The 20,378-nt window shown below is 43.6% G+C and overlaps 2 protein-coding genes and 1 long non-coding RNA gene across 3 annotated transcripts in view; 1 reads left to right on the forward strand and 2 right to left on the reverse strand.

Annotated features, from left to right (window-relative positions):
- LOC311585293 overlaps nucleotides 1-20,378 on the reverse strand; it is a 507,115-nt gene that overhangs the window by 351,930 nt on the left and 134,807 nt on the right. The window lies entirely within an intron of this gene.
- TTI2 (TELO2 interacting protein 2) lies at nucleotides 1,722-12,127 on the forward strand. Its single transcript, XM_084760350.1, has 7 exons — nucleotides 1,722-2,797; nucleotides 4,761-4,947; nucleotides 6,319-6,411; nucleotides 7,971-8,158; nucleotides 8,232-8,375; nucleotides 10,757-10,919; nucleotides 11,920-12,127. The coding sequence occupies exons 1-7, from the start codon at nucleotides 2,133-2,135 to the stop codon at nucleotides 12,022-12,024; spliced, it is 1,545 nt and encodes a 514-aa protein (XP_084616476.1). The 5' UTR covers nucleotides 1,722-2,132; the 3' UTR covers nucleotides 12,025-12,127.
- On the reverse strand, nucleotides 11,735-20,024 carry MAK16 (MAK16 homolog). The gene is made up of 10 exons (XM_084760351.1): nucleotides 19,932-20,024; nucleotides 18,291-18,340; nucleotides 18,104-18,213; nucleotides 17,956-18,020; nucleotides 17,627-17,778; nucleotides 16,703-16,757; nucleotides 14,957-15,031; nucleotides 13,387-13,497; nucleotides 12,823-12,888; nucleotides 11,735-12,652 (listed from the first exon to the last, which is right to left on the reverse strand). Exons 1-10 carry the CDS (start codon nucleotides 19,944-19,946, stop codon nucleotides 12,470-12,472), a joined length of 882 nt encoding a protein of 293 aa, XP_084616477.1. The 5' UTR covers nucleotides 19,947-20,024; the 3' UTR covers nucleotides 11,735-12,469.

A 20,378-nucleotide genomic window follows, 5' to 3' on the forward strand; every position in this document is an offset into this window, starting at 1 on the left:
TAGAAAAGTACATATAGAGAGGTCTTGCTTTCATTCCTATTCTTTTTATTGTTATCCCCCTTCATGTAATTTTTTATTTGTTTGTTATTTAGCCTTCATTTTTACCTTGTCAACATACAGAGAAATACATATATCTTGCTAGTCCCTCTCCCCCATTTTGTTTTTACAGGAAAGACAGCTTCGCTGCCTCTCCTTCGCTGTTTTCACCTATCTATGTATCCACAGAGTTACACAGATTGCTGGGTTTTTTTTGTCTCAGTGCAGCTGCACCAAAGCCACATTGTGTGAACGCAGCTCCATACAGTTTCATTGTGCAGACGAACCGTCTGTTCTCTGTGTGTGGACACAGGGGTTCAGGATACATTTTGCTGCCTGACTAAATTGTGCCAGGCACTAGGAGTCAAGGCATGGCTGGCTCTGGCTTCGGGAAACTCAGCAAGAGTTCTCTACAATAAAGAGCATTCCTCAAGTCCAAAGCACGTCTGGATCCACTGGACACAAGGGACAAATGTTACAGAGAAGAAACGTCCCACACAGAATGGACACAATAACCTCTTATTGACTGGCCTCAAGCTGCACTGGGGCTTCTTTATGGGCAGGTTCCCTTGGAAGTGGTTAACAGTGACTGATCAGGAGTGCCACCAATCGGTCAGAGCCGGGAAAGCCAAAAGAAAGAGGTCCTGACTCAGGATTCTAATGACCAAATTTCCTTGGAAAATGGAAATGTAAATCAATGCCGGTGCTGTTGCCTAGCGAGAGCTAACATCTGTATGAACTTTATGCAGATCAGATACTGTTCTCAGCATTTATTTGTATTAAAAAAAATTCTCCCAACAGTCCTAAGAGATGGGGACTATTATTATCTATTTGTTTCCCAATACAGACAGCAATTAAGATATAGAGCTCTGAGCTATTGCACTTTTGCAAGAGGTCACATAGGAAAAAAAGTGGGGGGAGGCATACAGGGGTCACAGATAGGGTAGTTGCAAATAGTGTACTAAGAAGTGCGGCTCGGCAGTTCATAGCATATCATGACTAAGAACTTTCAGAAACTCAAATTCAGAGGATTAGATGCCCATTTCAGGCTTTTTGCAGGGACCAAGTGTGCCAAACCCTATGTAAGAACTGGAAATCTCTAAAAAAAAAAAAAAAAAATTGGAATTCTCACATAATATAAAGACGACAGGGCCTGAAGTGTGACCAGAACAGTGACCCACATTTGCAGGTAATGAACCAAAACCCAACTTAACAAAATCATAGCACATGGATCCTCTTTAAGTTCACGTCAGACGGGTAATGTGCCCACGTCGTAACAAGGTTTAATGGGCGGCACATGTCACGCAGAGGCGTGAATACCCAATCATCACGCTTATGAACCAAAAAAGGATCAGTGTTGTTTCCCCGTGGGGAAGAATCAAGTATGTCCTACCAGTTTAACGGAGAGGGTGACTAACATAATGCAGTTCTACTTAGTTTTTAACATACAAAATCTCGTACAATTAAAAACTTTTGCTGACACTTTTGAGCGTTCTCTTGTTTCTGCTCTCGCCAATGAAACCAGAAGCAAAATTGGTGAGCGGACGCTTAATCATGCAAATATATTCTTCATAGCTCCACCTTTTTTACGCGTTCCCTCTGTCGGGCTTTTCGTTGCTTTTCGGCTTGTAAGTCGTAAAAAAAAAAAAAGCGTTGCGGTTCCACTGGCGGAAGTTAGTTTTGCACTTTACGGCAAGAGTATAGGCGGGGCCGGAAATTGCTGGGTGCAGCCGCTAGCCGTTCGGGAAAAGCTATAGGTACTGGGAACTTTGCTGGTGTTGTGGCTCAGTAGTTTATCTTTAAAACTAGCTTTTTGTTGTCGTTGTTGTTCTTGAGTCCTCAGAAAGACAAAATTGTCCACATGTTAGGAGTTTGGGTCTCTAAACATAACAAGGTCCCTTCTTACACCCACTTAACCCGGCCCCACTCGATCCTTGTCGCTTGACAGTTCGCCTTTTCACTGCGTGTGGTTTTGGGTCTGTTCTTTGGTGGGGACTCGTAGGCTCGGGGCGATCTTCCCTCTGAGGCTCCAGACCCCTCCCCGATTTGGTCTCAGTCCCCGCAGGGAATTCAGCCCACCCGGCTGCGGTTTAGGAATGAAACGCGACAGCGCAGAAGAGAAGACACCGGGCGGTCCGACGCCGCCCTCGGAGGGGTCTCCCTCCGCCCTCGGACACGCCTTCTCCAAAATTCTGTACGGTCTCAGCTGCCAAGAGTCAGGACGGGACAACGCCAGAAATGCCATTCTTAAAGACCTGGGCGCTTTAGTAGAAGCCGCCGAATGCGACACGTTGTTTGAGGGGAGCGGGAGTGGCGAGCCGCTCCGGGGGATGCCGGGGATGCCGGAGATCCTGGGGCAGGTGGCGAAAGCCCTGGAGAAGTTCGCGGCCCCACCCAAGGAGAAGACGGATGGAGGAGGCGACGGGCATGCCGAAGTGCCTGAGAAGGCAGCTGAAGTTGGGTTACTATTTCTTAAGCTGCTGGGGAAGGTTGAAACTGCTAAGGGTTCTTCTCCCCTCCGCCCTGCGTGGAAGATTGGCCTCCGCCACTTGTCGGGACCCATGTATATTTTTGCCATCACACACAGACTGAAGCAGCCATGGACCAGTCCAAGATCTCAGCGTGTTGCTGGTGAGGTGCTGTCTTTACTGCTTCGAGTTACTGAGTGCAGTTCTCTGCCAGGATTCCTGTGCGGAGAAAATGAAGATGATCGAGGGAGATTTGCTCTGGTCTTGGGGCTTCTTAAACCCCATTTGAATAAGTGAGTATTGTACTGTACTTTTTTCACTGTTATCAGGCGGATAAGGATGTTAGCCTAACAGATCTCTTAAGGCCCAGACCTGGTCTGACTTGCTAGAAATGAGTTAACCAGATAGAAGCCCATTTGAGATGGAGAGCTGAAGTCTTCTACATTTTCTGCCTGGAGAAATTGGAAATTCTGACAGTAGACATGGAAATTGGGAATTCTGTCCCATTTGTATGGAATCAAGTATCTTATGCTAAGTACCCTTGGGTATTTGGACAGGATTCAGTCTTTCAGCTTGAATTTAACTACAGGGACGTCTAACTTGTTCATAATTATTAGGTAAGGGTGATTATTCTCTAAGGAATAAAATAATGAAATGCTTTGTAAGAAGTGGACTGAATTAGATTGCTTTTAGCTAAAGTACTTTCAAGACAGGGTTTCTTTGGTTGTACCCTGGCTGTCCTGGATCTTGCATAGTAGACTAGGCTGGCCTTGAACTCACTGACATCCGCTTGCCTCTACCTCCCATGGGCTGGGATTAAAGGCGAGCACTACCACAGCTGGCTTGCTATGGGTTTTGACTTGCTACTTTCAGTGGGTTTGTTTTTGTTTTTTGTTAGGCAGGTTTTAAGTTTAGTTATCTATTTCTGTTTTTATTTACTTATTTTTGAGAAAGGGTCTCACTGTGTAGCCTTGACTGGCCTGGAACTCTTACGTAGACTAGGCTGGCGTGGAACTACAGGCCTGGTCTGCCGCTGATTTTTGTGTATGCCACCACATCTGTCCTAGGTGATTTTGTTATTTTTACTTATGTGTAGGTGTGCGTCTGCATGAGAGGGCAGATGCCTGAGGAGGCCAGAGGCATCTGGTCCCCTGGAGCTGGACTCACATAGTATTGTGAGCTACTTGACCCCGTTGCTAGGATCTCAGTGTGGATGCTTTGGAGGAGCAGGGAGTGCTCTTGACCACTGACTGAACCTTCCCTCTGGCCCCTTCAGGAAGGTTTTCATGTAGCCATGGATGATGATGGCTCTGAATTTCTGCTTCTGCTTCCAAGTGCTGGGCTTACAGGCAAGTGCTGGGATTGCATGTGTGCCCCACAGGCAGGCCTTGTCCTGCCTGCTGTATGCACTGCCTTGGATTGAGCCCAAGGCGTTGTGCATGTTAGGCAAGTACTCTATCACCTAAGCTAGACCCCCAGTCCTCTGGTACCAGAATGATGAGATGAAATATTCTTGGAGTTAAAAAAAACTTTGAAACTACTGCCTCTTTCTTTTTTAAAGACATGCACACTTATAGGCTGGCTTGGGACTCTCTGTGTAGTCCACATTGGCCTCAACCACGAGAGATCCTCCGGCCTCAGCTTCCTCAAAACTTAGGTTAACAGAGGTGCAGCACTGTGCCTAGTTTGGTGCCTCTGCATTGTTCTGAGTAGGACCGGGTCAGATAGCATCCATGAATCATGTTTTGTTATTTGTAACTAAAGGCGATATACCTATTATACGGTTATTGTTTTGAGGATGTTGAGTCAGATATTCAAACTCCTTTTCTAAACTGAGTTGGTGCTCGTGTACTGATTTGTTTATTCCTTCAACCCTGTAGTAGTTAGACACCTTTATTCTCCTCTCTCTCGTCTCATCACATTTTACATCATCCAATATGACTACCACTGACCCCATACGTTGTTTACATCACTGTGGTTATGAATGGCTGCTATTCATTGGATAAGCTTGTATTACCCAGAGTCTGGGCAATTGCTAAGTGTATATAAGTTTGGTAATTATTTTAATTCAAATCATAAAACGTATTTGGAAAAAATCAAGAATCACATAGGAGATATACATACATGCATACATATATATGTATGAAATCTGTTAAAGAAAAAAAAAAGAAGAAACAACTCTGGTTAAGCTTGAACTGGTTCCTTTTGCTAATGCCTTGCCATTTGATTTAGTGAGGTTTTCATGTGTTCTTTCAGAGACTCCTGGAAGAATAATCCTTCTGTCAAACATGTTTTCTTGTGGACTCTCCAGCAAGTCACCCAGCCCTGGCTAAGCGAGCATCTAGAAAAAATACTCCCACCATCTTTGCTCATCTCAGATGATTATCAAACTGAGAATAAAATCCTGGGTGTGCAGTGCCTTCATCACATTGTGCTTAATGTGGTAAGCACCTCGGCTCTGGCCTGACCGATGGCCAGACTGGTTACTTGTGGCTGCTCTTCATGTCTGGTATATTTGCTTTATGCTTATGTCTTTATAAGTAGCTTTATTTCCATGTTAAGTCACTTAATTCACTTAGTTATATTTTTTCCACATATATATTTTTTTGTCCTAGCCTAGTAGAAATATCTCATTGGTAATATAATAAATGAGAAGGTAATTTTTAGAAGAAACAAGATCATGTTTTATCATAAAAGTGTGAAAAAAAAGCAGAAACCTATAGAAATTATTCATACACATACATATATGTATTAGCAGGTAACTTTTTCTTTTTGTTTTTGCTTTTTAAACACGGTTTCTCTGTGTAACCTTAGCTGTCCTGGGCTTGCTTTGTAGACCAGGCTGACCTTGAACTCATATTGATCTGCCTGCCTCTGTCTCCTGAGCATGTGCGCCCCCATGCCTGGCCTTAGCAGGTAACTTTCTTTCTTTCTTTCTTTTTTTTTCTTGTTCTTTTTAAAAAAAGATTTATATATTATGTATATGAGTCTTCTTGCTGTCTTTTTGCACACCTGAGTTCCAGAGGAGGGCACTAGATGGCGTTATAGATGGTTGTGAGCCACCATGTGGTTGCTGAGAATTGAACTCAGGACCTCTGGAAGAGCAGACAGTGCTGCTAACCGCTGAGCCACCTCTCCAGTCCCCCTCCTTTTTTTTTTTTTAAAGATTTATTTATTATTATGTATACAGTACTGTCTACATGCGCACCTCCAGGCCAGAAAAGGGCATCAAATCACATTATAGATGGTTGTGAGCCACCATGTGGTTGCTCGGAGTTGAACTCATGACCTCTGCAAGAGCAGTCAGTGCTCTTAACCGCTGAGCCATCTCTCCAGCCTAGCATGTAACTTTCAAGTTAAAACACACATACACACACACACACACACACACCACCACCACCACCACACCACACCACACATACACACACACAACTCAAAACAGGTCATACCAAAATGTACAAGTGTTACTGAAGGGGACTTTTCTTTTTTTTTCTTTCTTTTCTTTTTTTTTTTTTAGGGGGGAGGGGGTGTTTCGACAGGGTCTCTCTGTGTAGCCTTGACTGTCCTACTCGCTTAGTAGACCAGGCTGGCCTCGAACTCACAGAGATCCACCTGCCTCTGCCTCCCGAGTGCTGGGATTAAAGGGACGTGTCACTACGCCCGGCTGAAGGGGACTTTTCTTAAGCTTCTGTATTATGGAACTTTTTAAATGCTTGCAGAAGTAGAAGGGCTTACGGAATATCCGTGTGCTCATATCTAATTAAGACTTTTGCCACTTTTGGGAAACTTAACTGGCTAATCTGTGTGTTTGCAGCCAGCTGCTGATTTGCTGCAGTACAACAGAGCCCAGGTCCTATACCATGCCCTTTTCAATCACCTGTACATGCCAGAGCACCAACTCATCCAGGTACGGTAACATTTACTCCTAACTGCCTGGGCCCTGCTGTGAGTAGGAGGTGCTATCATGTAAGCAAGGGCAGTTTAGGGCTGTTTTTCCCTTGGAAAGTGAGGGCGCCTGAAAGCTGCTGCCTAGCTGAAAGCATCACAGAACAGCCCAGTTTTATCTGCATGTATGTCAAATACGTGCCACTTGGGGGTACGTCTGTTTTTATTAAATTAAATGTACTTCCTCTGTGCTGCTCTGTATCAACACATGTGTTTGAAATCCCTACTTTGTAGACATTTAATGTCGTTCGTCCAGCCAGCAGGCATCAACTGATATCTGTTATGTGTCTGTGGTAGCTTCCAAGAATAAGTGACTCAGAAAGTGTTTCTGGCATGAAATTCCTTGGAAGACATTAATGTAAATATATGCCTGTATACCTATATCTCTGTATGTACAACATACCAATAGCTATATTACCAGAAGTGTAGTGTGTGACCAGCAGCAATAGGCAACTAGTGAGGTTGAATGTGGCTTTAGAAAGCTGTGGGGAATTTTTGACCACGTCCCCTGGATGGGGAGGCCTGGTGGCACTCAGAGGAAGGGTAATAGGTCACCAAGAAGAGACTCGATATCCTATGAGCATATAAATGGAGAGGAGGTCCCACTCAGTCACAGACATGGGGGGGGGTGAGAAGGGGGGAAGCAGGAGGGAGGGAGGGAGGAATGGGAGGATACAAGGGATGGGCTAACAAATATTTAAAAAAAAGAAGAAAGCTGTGGGGGAAAAAGAAAGCTGTGGGAATGATGGGGTAGATGTTTATGAATGGCAAAAAGCAGAACAACATTGTAAAGACAGAAGAAACAAGCTATAGGAAGTTTTAAGTAGGAATATCTTGTTTTCCTTTGTGCTGGATTGAATCCCCGCCCTCATACATGCAAGGGAAGTACATACATGGGTTTCGTTTCTGTAACTGTCTCTACTTTTAGCCCAGAGTGTCTGGAACTTGCAGTGACCCTGGTTGCTAAGTTCTGGGATGGCGATGCACAATACCATCTTGTTCCTTCTTGTTCCTCTTTGCTTCTTTTTTGTGCTTCCAGTACCTATAATATTTTTGGTACTGACAATCCAGTATAAGATAGAAAATGTATTACGATGTAGACAAAGGAGATTTTAAAAATCAAGCAGAAAACCGAGATCCCCGAGTGCTGAATGGGAATGCTTAGGCACTGTAACTTCGGATAAGGAAGTTTGGACCATCTTAGATTCTGTGAAGCAGTTTGATGTAAAGTGCCCATAGCTATCATGTGTCACTAAGTCTAGGCATGATAGACTTAGATTTCTAAAGCCTGGGCTAAGGCCGGAGCTTGGCCATTCTTTCCATTTCACACACTAGTAAACAGCAGTTCTGAAGAGGAAGTTTGAAATTTTGCAATAGTATGTACCTTGTACATTACTTACAGGGATCTTTTAGAATCCTGTGATGTGCCCTGGGGACAGTAGATTAATAAAGATGTTAGAAGTCAGGAATTCTGTGAATACAAGCGAATAAATATGGTGTTTTTTCGTTCTTTTCTCCTAGGCTGCCCTCCTGTGCCTCCTAGATTTATTCCCTGTCCTAGAAAAAGCTCTGCACTGGAAGGGAGACACAGCCAGAGCCACTACACACTGTCATGAGGTCCTCCAATTGATCCTCACCCACATGGAGCCAGAGCACCGCCTTCTCTTACGTAGAACTTACGCCAGAAACCTGCCAGCTTTCGTGAAGAAGTGAGTGCCTGGGCTTCTGCTCTCATCCTATACCCCATGGTCAACTTAGCATCACATTTTCTCTTATTCTTAGGTTGGGGATCCTAACTGTCCGGCACTTAAAGAGGATGGAGCAAGTTATCCTTGGCTATCTGGAGGTTTATGATGGACCAGAAGAGGAAACCAGATTGAAGATACTGGAAACCCTGAAGCTTGTCATGCAGTATACTTGGCCCAGGTATAGCATCCAAGCTGACAGATGAGCTAAACTTCAGCTAACTTTCTCTTTAGAACTTGTCCAGATACAAATATTCAGGATATGTAAACCTTTTTACTTTCTTCTTCTAGGATACACAGCTACTTCAGATGTTCATATTTGAATCCCTTTTGTCACAATGAAATCACTTCTCTTTCTTAAAAGTTCTAAGGCTGGGTATTGTGGCACAGCCAGCACTCAGGAGGCAGAGGCAGGATGATCTTGATAAGGTTCAAGGCCAGCCAGGGCTACATAGACCCCCATCTCAGAAAAAGAAGGAGGGAAGGAGGGAGGGGGAAGGGGAGAGAGAGAGAGGGAGAGAAAGAGACACGGAAGGAGGCAAGAGAGACAGAAGACAGAGATGGGAGGGAGGCCGGCAGGAAGGCAAAAAACCCCACACAAAACAACAAATTTTATGGTCATGTTAAGTTGGAAAACCTTGTAGATTGTCTTGCTTCTCTGTTGTGATAAGATACCATGACCAAGGCAATGTATAGGAGAAAGTTTATTTTGGGCTTACAGTTTCAGAGGACCATCAAGTCAGGGAGCATGGCAGCAGACAGGCATGTATGACTATGGGGTAGTAGCTGAAAGCTCACATCTTGAGACACAAAGGATAAAGGAAGAGAGAGCTAATGAAGATTGACATGGACTTAAAATCTTCAAGGTCACCCCTACTGCCACACCTAATCCTTCCCAAACAGTTCCACCAGCTGGGACCAAGTATTCAAATGTGAGCCGACGAGGCCCATTCTCATTCAGCACACCACACAGATGGCCTGTCCTTCCAGACTGTAACTTCCAGCAAAATACCAAAGGCTATTAGGGCTGAAGGTGGAGTTAAGTGGGAGAGCACTTGCCTAGTATGAACAAGCATGTAGGCTTGGTCCTTGCACTGATCCTCCCACAAGGGCTACTTAGAAGTGCTTCAGTAGGCATGCCTAACTGTTCATCCCATAGGGCCTTGGTCTAGCTGAGAACGGAGTGCTCAAGACCCAGCATACAGCCTTTGCAGAGTGTGCTTAGGTTGCTAACTTAGAATACGCTTAGTTAGAAGACATTCTGTATATGGCCAGGAGTAAACTAGAACCTGAACTGCCTAGTCATCTCACAGCTTTCTTACATCAGTGGAAGGGTTAACTTAGCCAGAAAATCCAGAGCCCCAAGAGTCTTGTTTTGGAATGTATTCTCTTTCTTATAAATATACCAGGAATCAAGAAACTCCCTGGTGACAATCTTAGTCCCATTTGTAATTATATTACATTTCTTCATCTATTATCTCTGTCCCCCACTACACTATAGGAGCATAGAAGACCACATCTATTCTGTACCCCTAGAGAACAAATAGAGGAAAAATGAAAGCCAGCCTTTATAGGGTAAGCTTCCAAGGAGAAGGAAGTGAAGACATGTAGAGCGCTTAGGGTGGAGCATGTCTGTCTCACAGAGGCAGGGCATGGGAAGCGGTGGACACCGCAGACCACAGTAAATGGTTAGAGCAATACAAGCCATAGGGAAACGGAACGATCTTGAGGTGAAGGGATAGAAAAGAAGCTGGTCATGGCTCTATCCAGAAATATGGTTTCCTTCTATTTTTTCCACACTGTATTTTTTATTTTCTGCCTTTCATTAAAGTCTAGTTCATAAAACTTACCAAGTTAAAGCTGTAGCTTAATGGCATAGCATACAGTCAGAATGTCAGGTAAGGAATACTGTGTCCACTTCACCAAAAGGATTAAAGACTTAGAGCATTATTAAGAGTAGGCTGGAGTTATGAGCAAGGAGCCCACGTCTGAGTTCTGACTCTTCAACACTACCAGTCACCCTTATTCCTTTTTGCTCTGTAGTAAAGCTCAGGCTCTAGATCCCCCTGCCTCTGCACCCTAACTACGGGGTTATAAGCACACACCACCCACAGCCTCACTTTGTTCTTGATGTCCAGGCATACAGTTACATGACTGCACCATCTCCTCTTTGCTCAAAAATAAAAGGCCCTGCACAGGAGGTGTTGGCTCCTTCATTCTCAGCTCATGCTGGGTCAGTTTATTGAACAGAATCAAGCTTTGGCAGGAAACCAAGTTGGGTTTTGTTGTTGGTTTTTAACAGGGTCTCCCTGTTGTCTTCCTGACTGCTCTGAAACTCACCTGTGCACACCTGTTTCTGCTGACTGGCACAGAGTTCTTGAACAACTGTGTATACACAGGCAGAGTGCTGTGGAAATAATAGAACTTTGAGGCTGACTGCAGTCTTGTCTTTGGTCCTGTTTTCAGCTCTGTCATAGGAAATCATTTGACTTCAGTTTTCCCATGTCTGGACCAAGTTTAACATTGCAGTTTGGATCATGAGGATTTTCTTTCCGATTCCAGAATTCCCTGCAGAGTTGTGGTCTTACTGAAGGCTCTCTTGAAACTCATATGTGATGTAGCAAGGGACACGAGCCTAACACCTGAGGCCACTAAGAGTGCCCTGCTCAAGGAAGCCACAGACTGCCTGATTCTCCTGGACCACTGCTCTCAGGGGCGGGTGAAGGTAAGGCAATCTGCTCTTGGTCTCAGGTGGCCTTGTTGTTCCAAGGCAACACCAGTGATTGACTGTAATTCACTACTTGTAGGCCCAGCCAGGTTTGGATATGAATGTGGAAGGTGTTAGGTCCCAACTTCAGTACTCTCTAGTCTTGGATTGCTTGTTCAATACCTTATCCTACTTTGCTGCTAGGGCCGAGCTGTTAATTCTATTCAAAACCATTTAGAGCAAAAGGAGAATCAGATGTGGCTGGCATCCGGCATCCACAATAAGCAAGGTTTTATGAAATTCTGTTTTAAGATTGATGGTGTTAGGGAGGTATCTTAAAGTTCTATTGTAGATTTTGAGTTAAAACCAGTACCAACAAAGCCCCTCAAAATAGAGGCTGTAAGCTATCAAGGAGTAAGTTAACTGACCTACCAGAATGTTCCCATGATGGGAGGGTGGGCACCTCCTACAAGTCTGTCCATATTTTTATCTGCTTGTACAGGTTAGGGCAACTTAGGGCTCAATCCCTCCAGCACAGACCCCCCCCCCCCCCCACTTTTTCTTTTAAGACAGGATCTCTCACTGACAAGGAACTCTTTAGGCAGGCTTGGCTGGCTAGCAAGTCAAGTAAACCCAAGTAAGCCTCTGTCTCCTCCTCCCCAGTACTAAGAGGTTACTGGTGTAGATTCTCACTGATAACATGATTTTTAAAACACGGGATTGAATTTAGGTCCTCCTGCTCATCCCACTGAGTTCTCTCTCCAGGAGATAAGTGTTTTAACAGGAAACTCTTCAGTTAGTTTTATAGTCCACAAAATTCTCAAGATCATAGCTTTTGATATCTATGTGTATTTATATATAATTAATTATAAGACTGACTTCTCATTTTTAACACAATTAGAAACATCCAATTTAAAGAGTGCTGTGCATTCTCGCTTTTCAGTATGTGAAAAAAAAGAGTCAAGACAACGGGGAAACAGGTTTTACAAATTAATGCCTATTTTGTTTCGTGTTTCAGGTCCTTCTGGCTAAAATTGTCCTGTCCTGTGAAGACAGCACGGTGGTGAGCTGCATCAGGCAAGTGCAGCAGGGCTCTGCAGAAGCTCTGTGCCATGGCACGTAAGATGACGAGCCAGCGGGAAAGGCTTCTGTTCCTATCCCAGATCATATGGATGGGGCTAAGGGGGAAAGAAATCTATTTTTGTACTAAAAAATTTAAGTTGAAACATTTGTCTCCTCCAGTTTATCCTCATAAGAGAAACTGAATAAGGAAAACAAAAACAAAACAAACAAACAAACAAACAAAAAGTGACATTTCTAAATAAAAGTCGGGGGTGGGGGTGGGGGTTGACAATATTTACAGCCAGAGTGTCATTCCAGCTCCAGGAACTCATCCATAGGCTCCTGGGGTTAAGGATGTTCCAGCACGTGTTATAAAAATATTTCTTACAATCTAAAGCTCTTTTCCACTCACTCCAGATTTTTTGCTCCACTGAAGTGACATAAATATAAACAATATAAATACTGTATGAAATATAACACAAAGAACACAGTTGGAAGTATGGAGCTCATGTGGTTTTGGCTTTGGCCGTGGGCTCTGTCTCCTGCTCATACTCTATTTCCACATAGGCCCGTTTTTTCCGCAAAGGTCCTTTCAGGGGTGCTTTGCCTTTGTGCTTGGCCTTAACTTCTTCTTCACTGGAGGATTCATCCTGTTCTTCATCAGTGTCAGCATTCAACTTATCCATATCCTAATACGTAGAGACAGAGGTCAGACAGGAAAAGTGCCAGGTTTTTCCGAACCGCTCACCCAGTTCAGTCGGTACACACCACAGCACTCATCTGCTCGCTGTGTTCAAATCCTCTTGCCGTGCCCCCTTTTGCTGCAGGCCCCCAAGACACTCTCTATCACACAGCTCACCTCAAAGTCACTCAGGTCGCTCTCATCTACCTCGTCATCTTCTACAAACTCTCTTTTTCCTATATCCTAAAATAAAAAAACAAAACAAAAACCAGTGGGTTAGAGAAAAAGACAATGAAGGTCCACTTTAGACATCTGGTTTTACTTCTTTTAATAAGTGATTCAACCTACATACTCAGCCACTAAAGTCTTCTACTCTGAAATTCAACATTTACAAATAAAAAAGAAAAATTAGGGATGTAAAAGTCAACAAAGTTTGTTGCCAGAGCCCTGCTAAACCAAAATTAACCATCACATGATACAAAGGGGGGAGCACGGGACAGAGATAATGCTGCCTGGGAATTATAAGAGAACATGTCATCTGCAGGCTACTGTGTTTCAAAACAAGACAAACTGGGGCCGGGCGTGGTGGCGCACACCTTTAATCCTAGCACTTGGGAGGCAGAGGCAGGTGGATCACTGTGAGTTCGAGGCCAGCCTGATTTACAAACTGAGTCCAGGACAGTCAAGGCTACACAGAGAAACCCTGTCTCGAAAAACAAAAACGAGACAAACCATACTCACCTCTTCATCTTCCTCCTCATCTTCTTCTTCATCTTCAGAGTCACTCTCTGCTTCCTGTTTCTCTAGGGCTTTGTCAAAGGCATGGATGGGGAAGTTGTAGATGTCTCCATACTGAAGAACAAACATAGACCACCTTCAACTATGCTGACGTTTCACACTTTTCAAAGTTCCTCTGTTACAAGCATATTATTTATCCCTAATAAGAAAACCATGAGGAACAATATTTCCATATGCTTTTCCAGTGTAGGTACAGTATGTTTTTGACATTTATCAATCAGTGGTTGGTACTAAAAAGATAGCTTCTCAGGAGGAGAGAAACAAGCCATTTCAAACTTATTCGTTTATGAAACCACATGAATTGCAACATATCTAACTTTGCTTAGAAGGAGAAATAACACATTTTAATCACCTTCTCATCTTTGGCTAAGTGATATTTGCCAAAAGACCCAGAAGCAATAATTGTGTTTTTTTAAAAAAGAGACTTAATAGGTTAGAGAAATACAAAGTAGCAAAACCTCTAGGCATTGGGGCTGGGAGTGGAGCTCATTTGGTACTTGTCTAGCACATGTAAGTTCCTGGGTCTAACCCCCACCATCACATACACCTGGCATGGTGATAAATCCAGCACATGGGAGGTTGGAGGACCAAGAATTCAGACTCATCTTTTGCTACATAGTGAATCCGGGGCCAGTCTGGGATATCATTACATATGGCCTCAAACAACAAAAGAAAACTACAGGGAGTAGAGGAGGTGCCACAGTGAGTGGAGTGCTGAGTGAATGTTTACTGTTGGTGTGGCACGGCCATGCCAGGGACCCCAGGGCCTCAAACCCATGAAGGAATGGAAAGGCCTTCCCAGGGTGAGGCGCAAAGAGGGATGGCAAAGCCATCCTCTGGTCTGAGTGCAAGTGTTGACAGTGTGTGCAGAAAACGTCAATCATAGCTCAGCCTCCCCCAATATTTATGACTGAAAGATGTCCCCACTAGAGACACTGCTACTGAGACGGCTAGACCTGTCCCCTTGGTCCAGTTGTATACCATAAACCCCGTCTCCTTCTTACAACCTCACACCCCCAGATGTGGTGGTGCACACCTGTAATCCCAGCACTCAGTGAGGTAGAGACAGGCCAAAGCTACACAGAGAAACCTATCTGGAGAAACAAACAAACAAATAAAAGGCTGGGCGGTGGTGGCGCATGCTTTTAATCCCAGCACTCTGGAGGCAGAGGCAGGTGGATCACTGTGAGTTCAAGGCCAGCCTGGTCTACAAAGTGAGTCCAGGACAGCCAAGGCTACACAGAGGCCTTGAAACCGCCCCCCCCCCCCCCAAAAGACCCTATGACTTTATGGTGTTTTTATACAGAATTGTTGAGCTTAGAAACATCAGCTGACAATAAGGGTAAATGGGCAAAGTCTCATCAGGAATATAGACCTACATGGTTTATTCTACTGACAAATTAGGGTGGGAAGGCTATTTGTGACATGTTTAAAAATAAATGCATTTTCCATATTTCCTGGCATGTTCTTCTACTTAAGAAGACACTTGTCCTGCAACTCCTAGCTTTCTCACCGTATCTTGTTTCAGTCGCTCCAATAATTCCTTCTCAATGGCATTGTCCAGCTGGGCAGCTATTAATGCTTTTTCCTATAATAAAAAGAGCAAATCCAATATTACATTAGGATTCATTTTCTAGCCTGTACAAATGGAATTGCCAATTTTTACTAACAGTATGATGTGCTTATGTCCTACTTGCTTCCACTGAGGCTTTTGCCTAACGAGATACATTTCTTTTTTTCTCTCACAAAGCCTCTTGGGAACCTTCTCTTACAGCCTGAGCAATAGCATTCTGAATTTCCAAAGAGCCCCTGGTATACTATCAGCTTACATAAATTTAAGAACATCAGATGTGCTGAGGGAGGCGGCTCAGCTGGTGAAATGCTTGACTTGCAAATATGAGGACCTGAGTCTGGACTTCCAGAACCTATGCAGAAAACCAGGCACAATGGCTCACATTTGTAATGATGCTAACAGCAAGAGAGGAGGCAGAGATAGATGGATCCCTGGAAACCAGAGGGAAAGGTCCTGGCCTACAGAGGTCAAGTGTCACTAAAAGATCTTCTCTCAAACAAAAAGCAGGAGGAGCCTGAGGACCGTCACCCAAGACTTCTAGTGCATGCTATGCCATCCATGCACGTGTGCACTGCAGACACACTAAATAAATACGTAAGAGCACAAAGTACTTTAGGTGAGAAGAAGAGACCTCTGAGTTCACATGGAAAAGTGTACTTATTCTGAAATATTTGCAAGGATACCTGCTTGATTAGGGAATATGGAAACTCATTAGCTGGACTTGGACAAAAACAGGCACATAACTAGTGAAGAATAAAAATTCACAGTGAATAGACGGTGGTGGCGCACACCTATAATCCCAGCACTGCAGAGGCGGACAGATCTCTCCAAGTTTGAGGCCAGCCTAGTCCATAAAGTGAGTCCAGGACATCCAAGGCTACACAGAGCAACCCTGTCTGGAAAAACCAAAACCAACCAACCAACCAACCACCACCAACAACAACAACAACTCATGATGAATGGAATCTCCAGCATTTCTGCACCCTGGGATGCTGAGGAAGGAGGATCATATAAGGCCAGTTGAGGTCATACAGCAAGATGCTATTTGTATACCAATGAAATGATAAATTTGAGATATTAAACGCAAACTGGAACTTGTCAGGAACAGCTGATTCTCAAATGTGGGTCTTAAAGACTAATGAAGCTCAGCTCAACTCTTAAGTATCATAAGATGGACAGACAGACTACCCTACCCTCTGGACAAAAGCAAGATTCTGGAGCAGCCATCTTCTCGCAGGTTACCATCACCATCACCTAGTTTACTTCAGAGTTGCTTAATCTGAGACCAAAGTATGTCCAACTTCTTTTTTCTTTAAACCAACAATCTCACAATCAAAATTCTTAAATTACTAAATAATATAACCAAATAGCCATAAGGCTAGTTAAGACATTGTCTAAACTGCTGAAGGTAATATAATGTATGAGACAGGCAATGTCAAAAATCTAAAATATGAAATGTTTGACATGAAGAATTTTAGACACAGAGTTGTCTAAGGTACTTTCTTTCTATTACACCCAAACACCCCACAGTATCTAATTTTAGCCTTCAGTGAAAACCATAATAATCTGAAGATACGAATTGGAGATAAAACTATGCCATTAGTGACTCATTATTATGAATCTCAAGCACAAACCTTTCTCACATGAAAATACAGACATTTTGTAAATATCAGAACGGTATGTTACCTCTCTTCGTTTTTCCCGTCGTTCAACCTTCTTACTCAAAGGAACAAGTTTCTTCCTAGCAGAAATCAAATACATTATTAGAAAATTCAGGTGCATCTTAAAGATGAAGAAATTAGAATTGTGTAACTCAGCTGCACACAGTACATACCTTCTAGACATTCAGTGCTAGCTGAGCTCAGTGATGGAACACTGACCCAGCACATGCAAGGCTCGAGGTCTGATCTGCATGTGCGCATGTGCATGATCACACACACGTACTTTCGTACAGTTTAGTGGTATGAAAAGTCAGGAACCCAAGTGGGACTCTTAAAATCAATCAATCTATCTATCTGCTATCTGTGGTGGTTGCTGGGAATTGAACTCAGAACCTCTAGAAGAGCAGCTAATGATGTTAGCCATGGAGCCCCCTTGGCATGTATATTAATGTGGTCATTTTTGTTTTGCTCATATTCATTACAGTAAGAGTAATGCTTCAATGAACTTAAAAAAAAAAAAACCTGGAATTTTTCTGAAAAAGGTTAACAGGATCTTTAGCATTCTCTGCCAATCTCAATGAAAATGCCTTCATCCTCAGACTCCTTAAGAATCTATTCTATTAGGCCTGTGGGCTCCTCAACATTAAGGTAGCCTTCAATTACTCAGAGTGTAGTTCATACTCCTGCTAGTCACATTTTAACACCATTTCAAAATCTTTAACTTCAGCTTTTCTCAGTAACCTGCACAGAAAATTTTCCAAGTAGGCAGGGTTATCATATATTCTCCTTTAAAGACCTACAAACCCCTGGACACATCTTTCTAACCCAATGTGTTTTCTTGGCCGATTAAAAACACTAGTCACAGTTGAATTGAATAGAAAACACTGTTTGTAACATGTTTAGAAAACATAATAGACAGAGTGAATAAAGGAATGAGCCCAGTACTTACTGTCGCTTCAGTGTAAGTTTTCTAATTCGAATCAGGTACTGGGTTATCTTGGTAAATCTCTGCTTACATTTGTGTCGAATAAAACGGGGCCAGTAAATTAAATTTTCATCTATTTGTTCCAGTGCTTTCTCATAGTTTTTACTAAGCCGGACCTGTGGAACAGAAAAGGGAAACTTGAAGGAGAAGGGTAAATCATGTCAGCTTTCTGTTGTTAGTACCTATGGTGCCTAATGAGGATGGCATCAAAGTCCAGAGATGCCTGAGGAAGAAGGAAGCGTGTGGTGTTTTGCTCTTGACCAATGGTCACTGCAGTTTTCTCAGAGTCTTACCCGTTCCCAGAGGCGGCGAGGGAAAGCTGCTCGCTCTATGACCTTCATGTACAGGTAGCACTGTCCTGTAGACAAGTTAAACAGCATTATTATTATTTACAGAGAGACTAGGAACATCCTCTCATAAATTGTTCTGGAGCTTTCGTACCTTTCTCTTCTTTAATGGTAGCATACTGACTATTTGCCAGAGGGCAGGATGACCGATTACACAGCCCAGTCAGACTATATTCATTTCTGCAAAAGCCCTGAGTCTTGGTTCTAGGATGCAAGGAAAGAAATGTTTAGAACCTAGGGGGCAACTAAATGCATTTAAGTCTAGGCTACAATACACTCACCTTATTTTGAAAGAACAAAACTGTCTATTTCCTAGAGTATTCCAGATAACCTGCAAGACAAAGTAAAAGCCTTTTTGCTCTAGCCCCAAAGATGCTGTTTAATATAAAACAAGAAAGTGCTCTCTGACTGCAAATGGCGCTCCATAGTTGAATTCTTGCCCAGCACATGCAAAGCAAGCCCTCATGTTAGTCTCCAGCACCACCAAAAAAGATGAGGATCATGGCACAGCACAGGGCTGTGGTGTCTCAAATGAGGTACAGGGTCTTACGGAATGAAAAGAAGCAGTCTTTTAATAAGCTTGACCTGTTTCCTTTACACGGTAACATGTATTCTTGTTTTAAAAAATGAAATAAAAAATCAACTATGCAAATGTGATAACCATACCCTATTTCTCAGCAACAGGATTTCATTAATAGTTGGTAACTATTTCCCCAGAATTTTTTATATGCATACATTCTAACATCTGTAGTATGCCCTGTGTATAGTTTTAACACATGAGTCCTATCACATATACTTTGTAATTTTCCTTTTTCACAGGTGTTCATTATCCACTGTCAAAGACTGCACAGTACTAGATCCTTAGATATACATCCCACAACTTTATTACCTTTTACCACCTCTTACTAATTAATGTCTTCTTTATTCTAAAGCAGAAGCACTGGCATCTCTAAGCTCTGACTTCATAAACTCTCAGGTGTTTTTTGGATAAAAGTACAGCCCTTAAACACTGTACCTAGTTATGTGGAAAGTATATAAATGAGGCAGTCACTTTAAGAGCCATATATGGGTGTATGAGAGCATACAGGTCTTCAGATGGACTGTCTTGAGAACTGAGAAAGACTCTGGGGCAATTACAGGAAAACAATGAAGAAGGGTCAAGGACTAAAATACATGTTGGAGATTTAATAGGGTGAGGTAGGAAACAAGAAGAAATGAAATGGGAAAGTGGCTTGTGGCTTTTAAACATCACTTAGTCAGACCTCTTTCCTGGGAACCTGATTTGTCTGTGCATCTAGCTGCACACTTGGCCATCTCTAACACGGTCACAATAACATACCCGAATGCAACTCAGTCCCACATTCCTCTAAAAGAACACAATATTCTCCCCCAGTTCCCACTGTGGGAAAAACAAACTAAGGCTGTTTTGCTTTTGTCTTGACTCGTTAACCACAGTGCCTACACACTGTTGAACTGCTAAGTACTTAAAACTCGTAGGATACTTCCGAAATTACGACTGGGCACACTATAGAGCAAGGTAAAGAAAAGCCTAACACAGGAAAAGTAGACCGAAAAGTACCGTTCATGTGTCGGCAGGATCCTTAAACATGAATTTTACACTTCGCATCTTTCCAAGTCCCGGGACAATTGCCCTTCAGATGGGCAAATTTATTTACGCTAAGCACCAGGCACTAAATAAACCGATCGGGTGGGCTGAAGTTGGGATGTCCTGGCCTCTTAACCACACTGGGGCGCTGATATAAACTCGAGTGGGTATCCACTTTCGAAATCCTGGTTCTTGAAGCCTCACAATCCAAGAAAACAGGAGACAAACGGGCCAGCTGAGTATGCAGGTCTGAGTCCTAAGTGAGGGAAATGCTGCAACAAACCCCGGGGAGCCAGAGCAACAGATGGGAACTCACATCGTCCGACTGCATGGTGCCGGCGGGTCAGCACGCCGCGCTAGGCAGGATCAGAAAAGCAGACACGCTCCTTCCGGAGAGCCACTTCCGGAAAGCCTGGTCTAACCTATCGCGAGACAGTCCCAATCTCGCGGAAGCCAGTGACGTCTCCGGGCAGACTGAGCGTGCGCGCTCCAGCGTTCGCCTGGTTTGGGGCGTGCTCGCCTCCCGCTTCCTTTGCTGTAGCGCGTTCTTCTTGCTGTGTATCTTTCTTTCTCTCTCTCTCTCTGGAGAGCTCGTCTCTAAGGTCTCCCCGCCGTGACTGGCCGCGCTGGCTACGCATGTGGACTCGCCCCAAACCTCTAAGAACCCTGGCTCCGTCCTCTCTAACTTAAGGCACGCTCCCGAGGCCCCGGTGTGCACGCGCGGAGACTTAATGCTAGTACAGTCCCACTTCTGGGCTGTGGC

Source organism: Acomys minous (assembly GCF_964271855.1).
Source record: "Acomys minous genome assembly, chromosome: 15".
In the NCBI taxonomy this organism is placed as follows: domain Eukaryota; kingdom Metazoa; phylum Chordata; class Mammalia; order Rodentia; family Muridae; genus Acomys; species Acomys minous.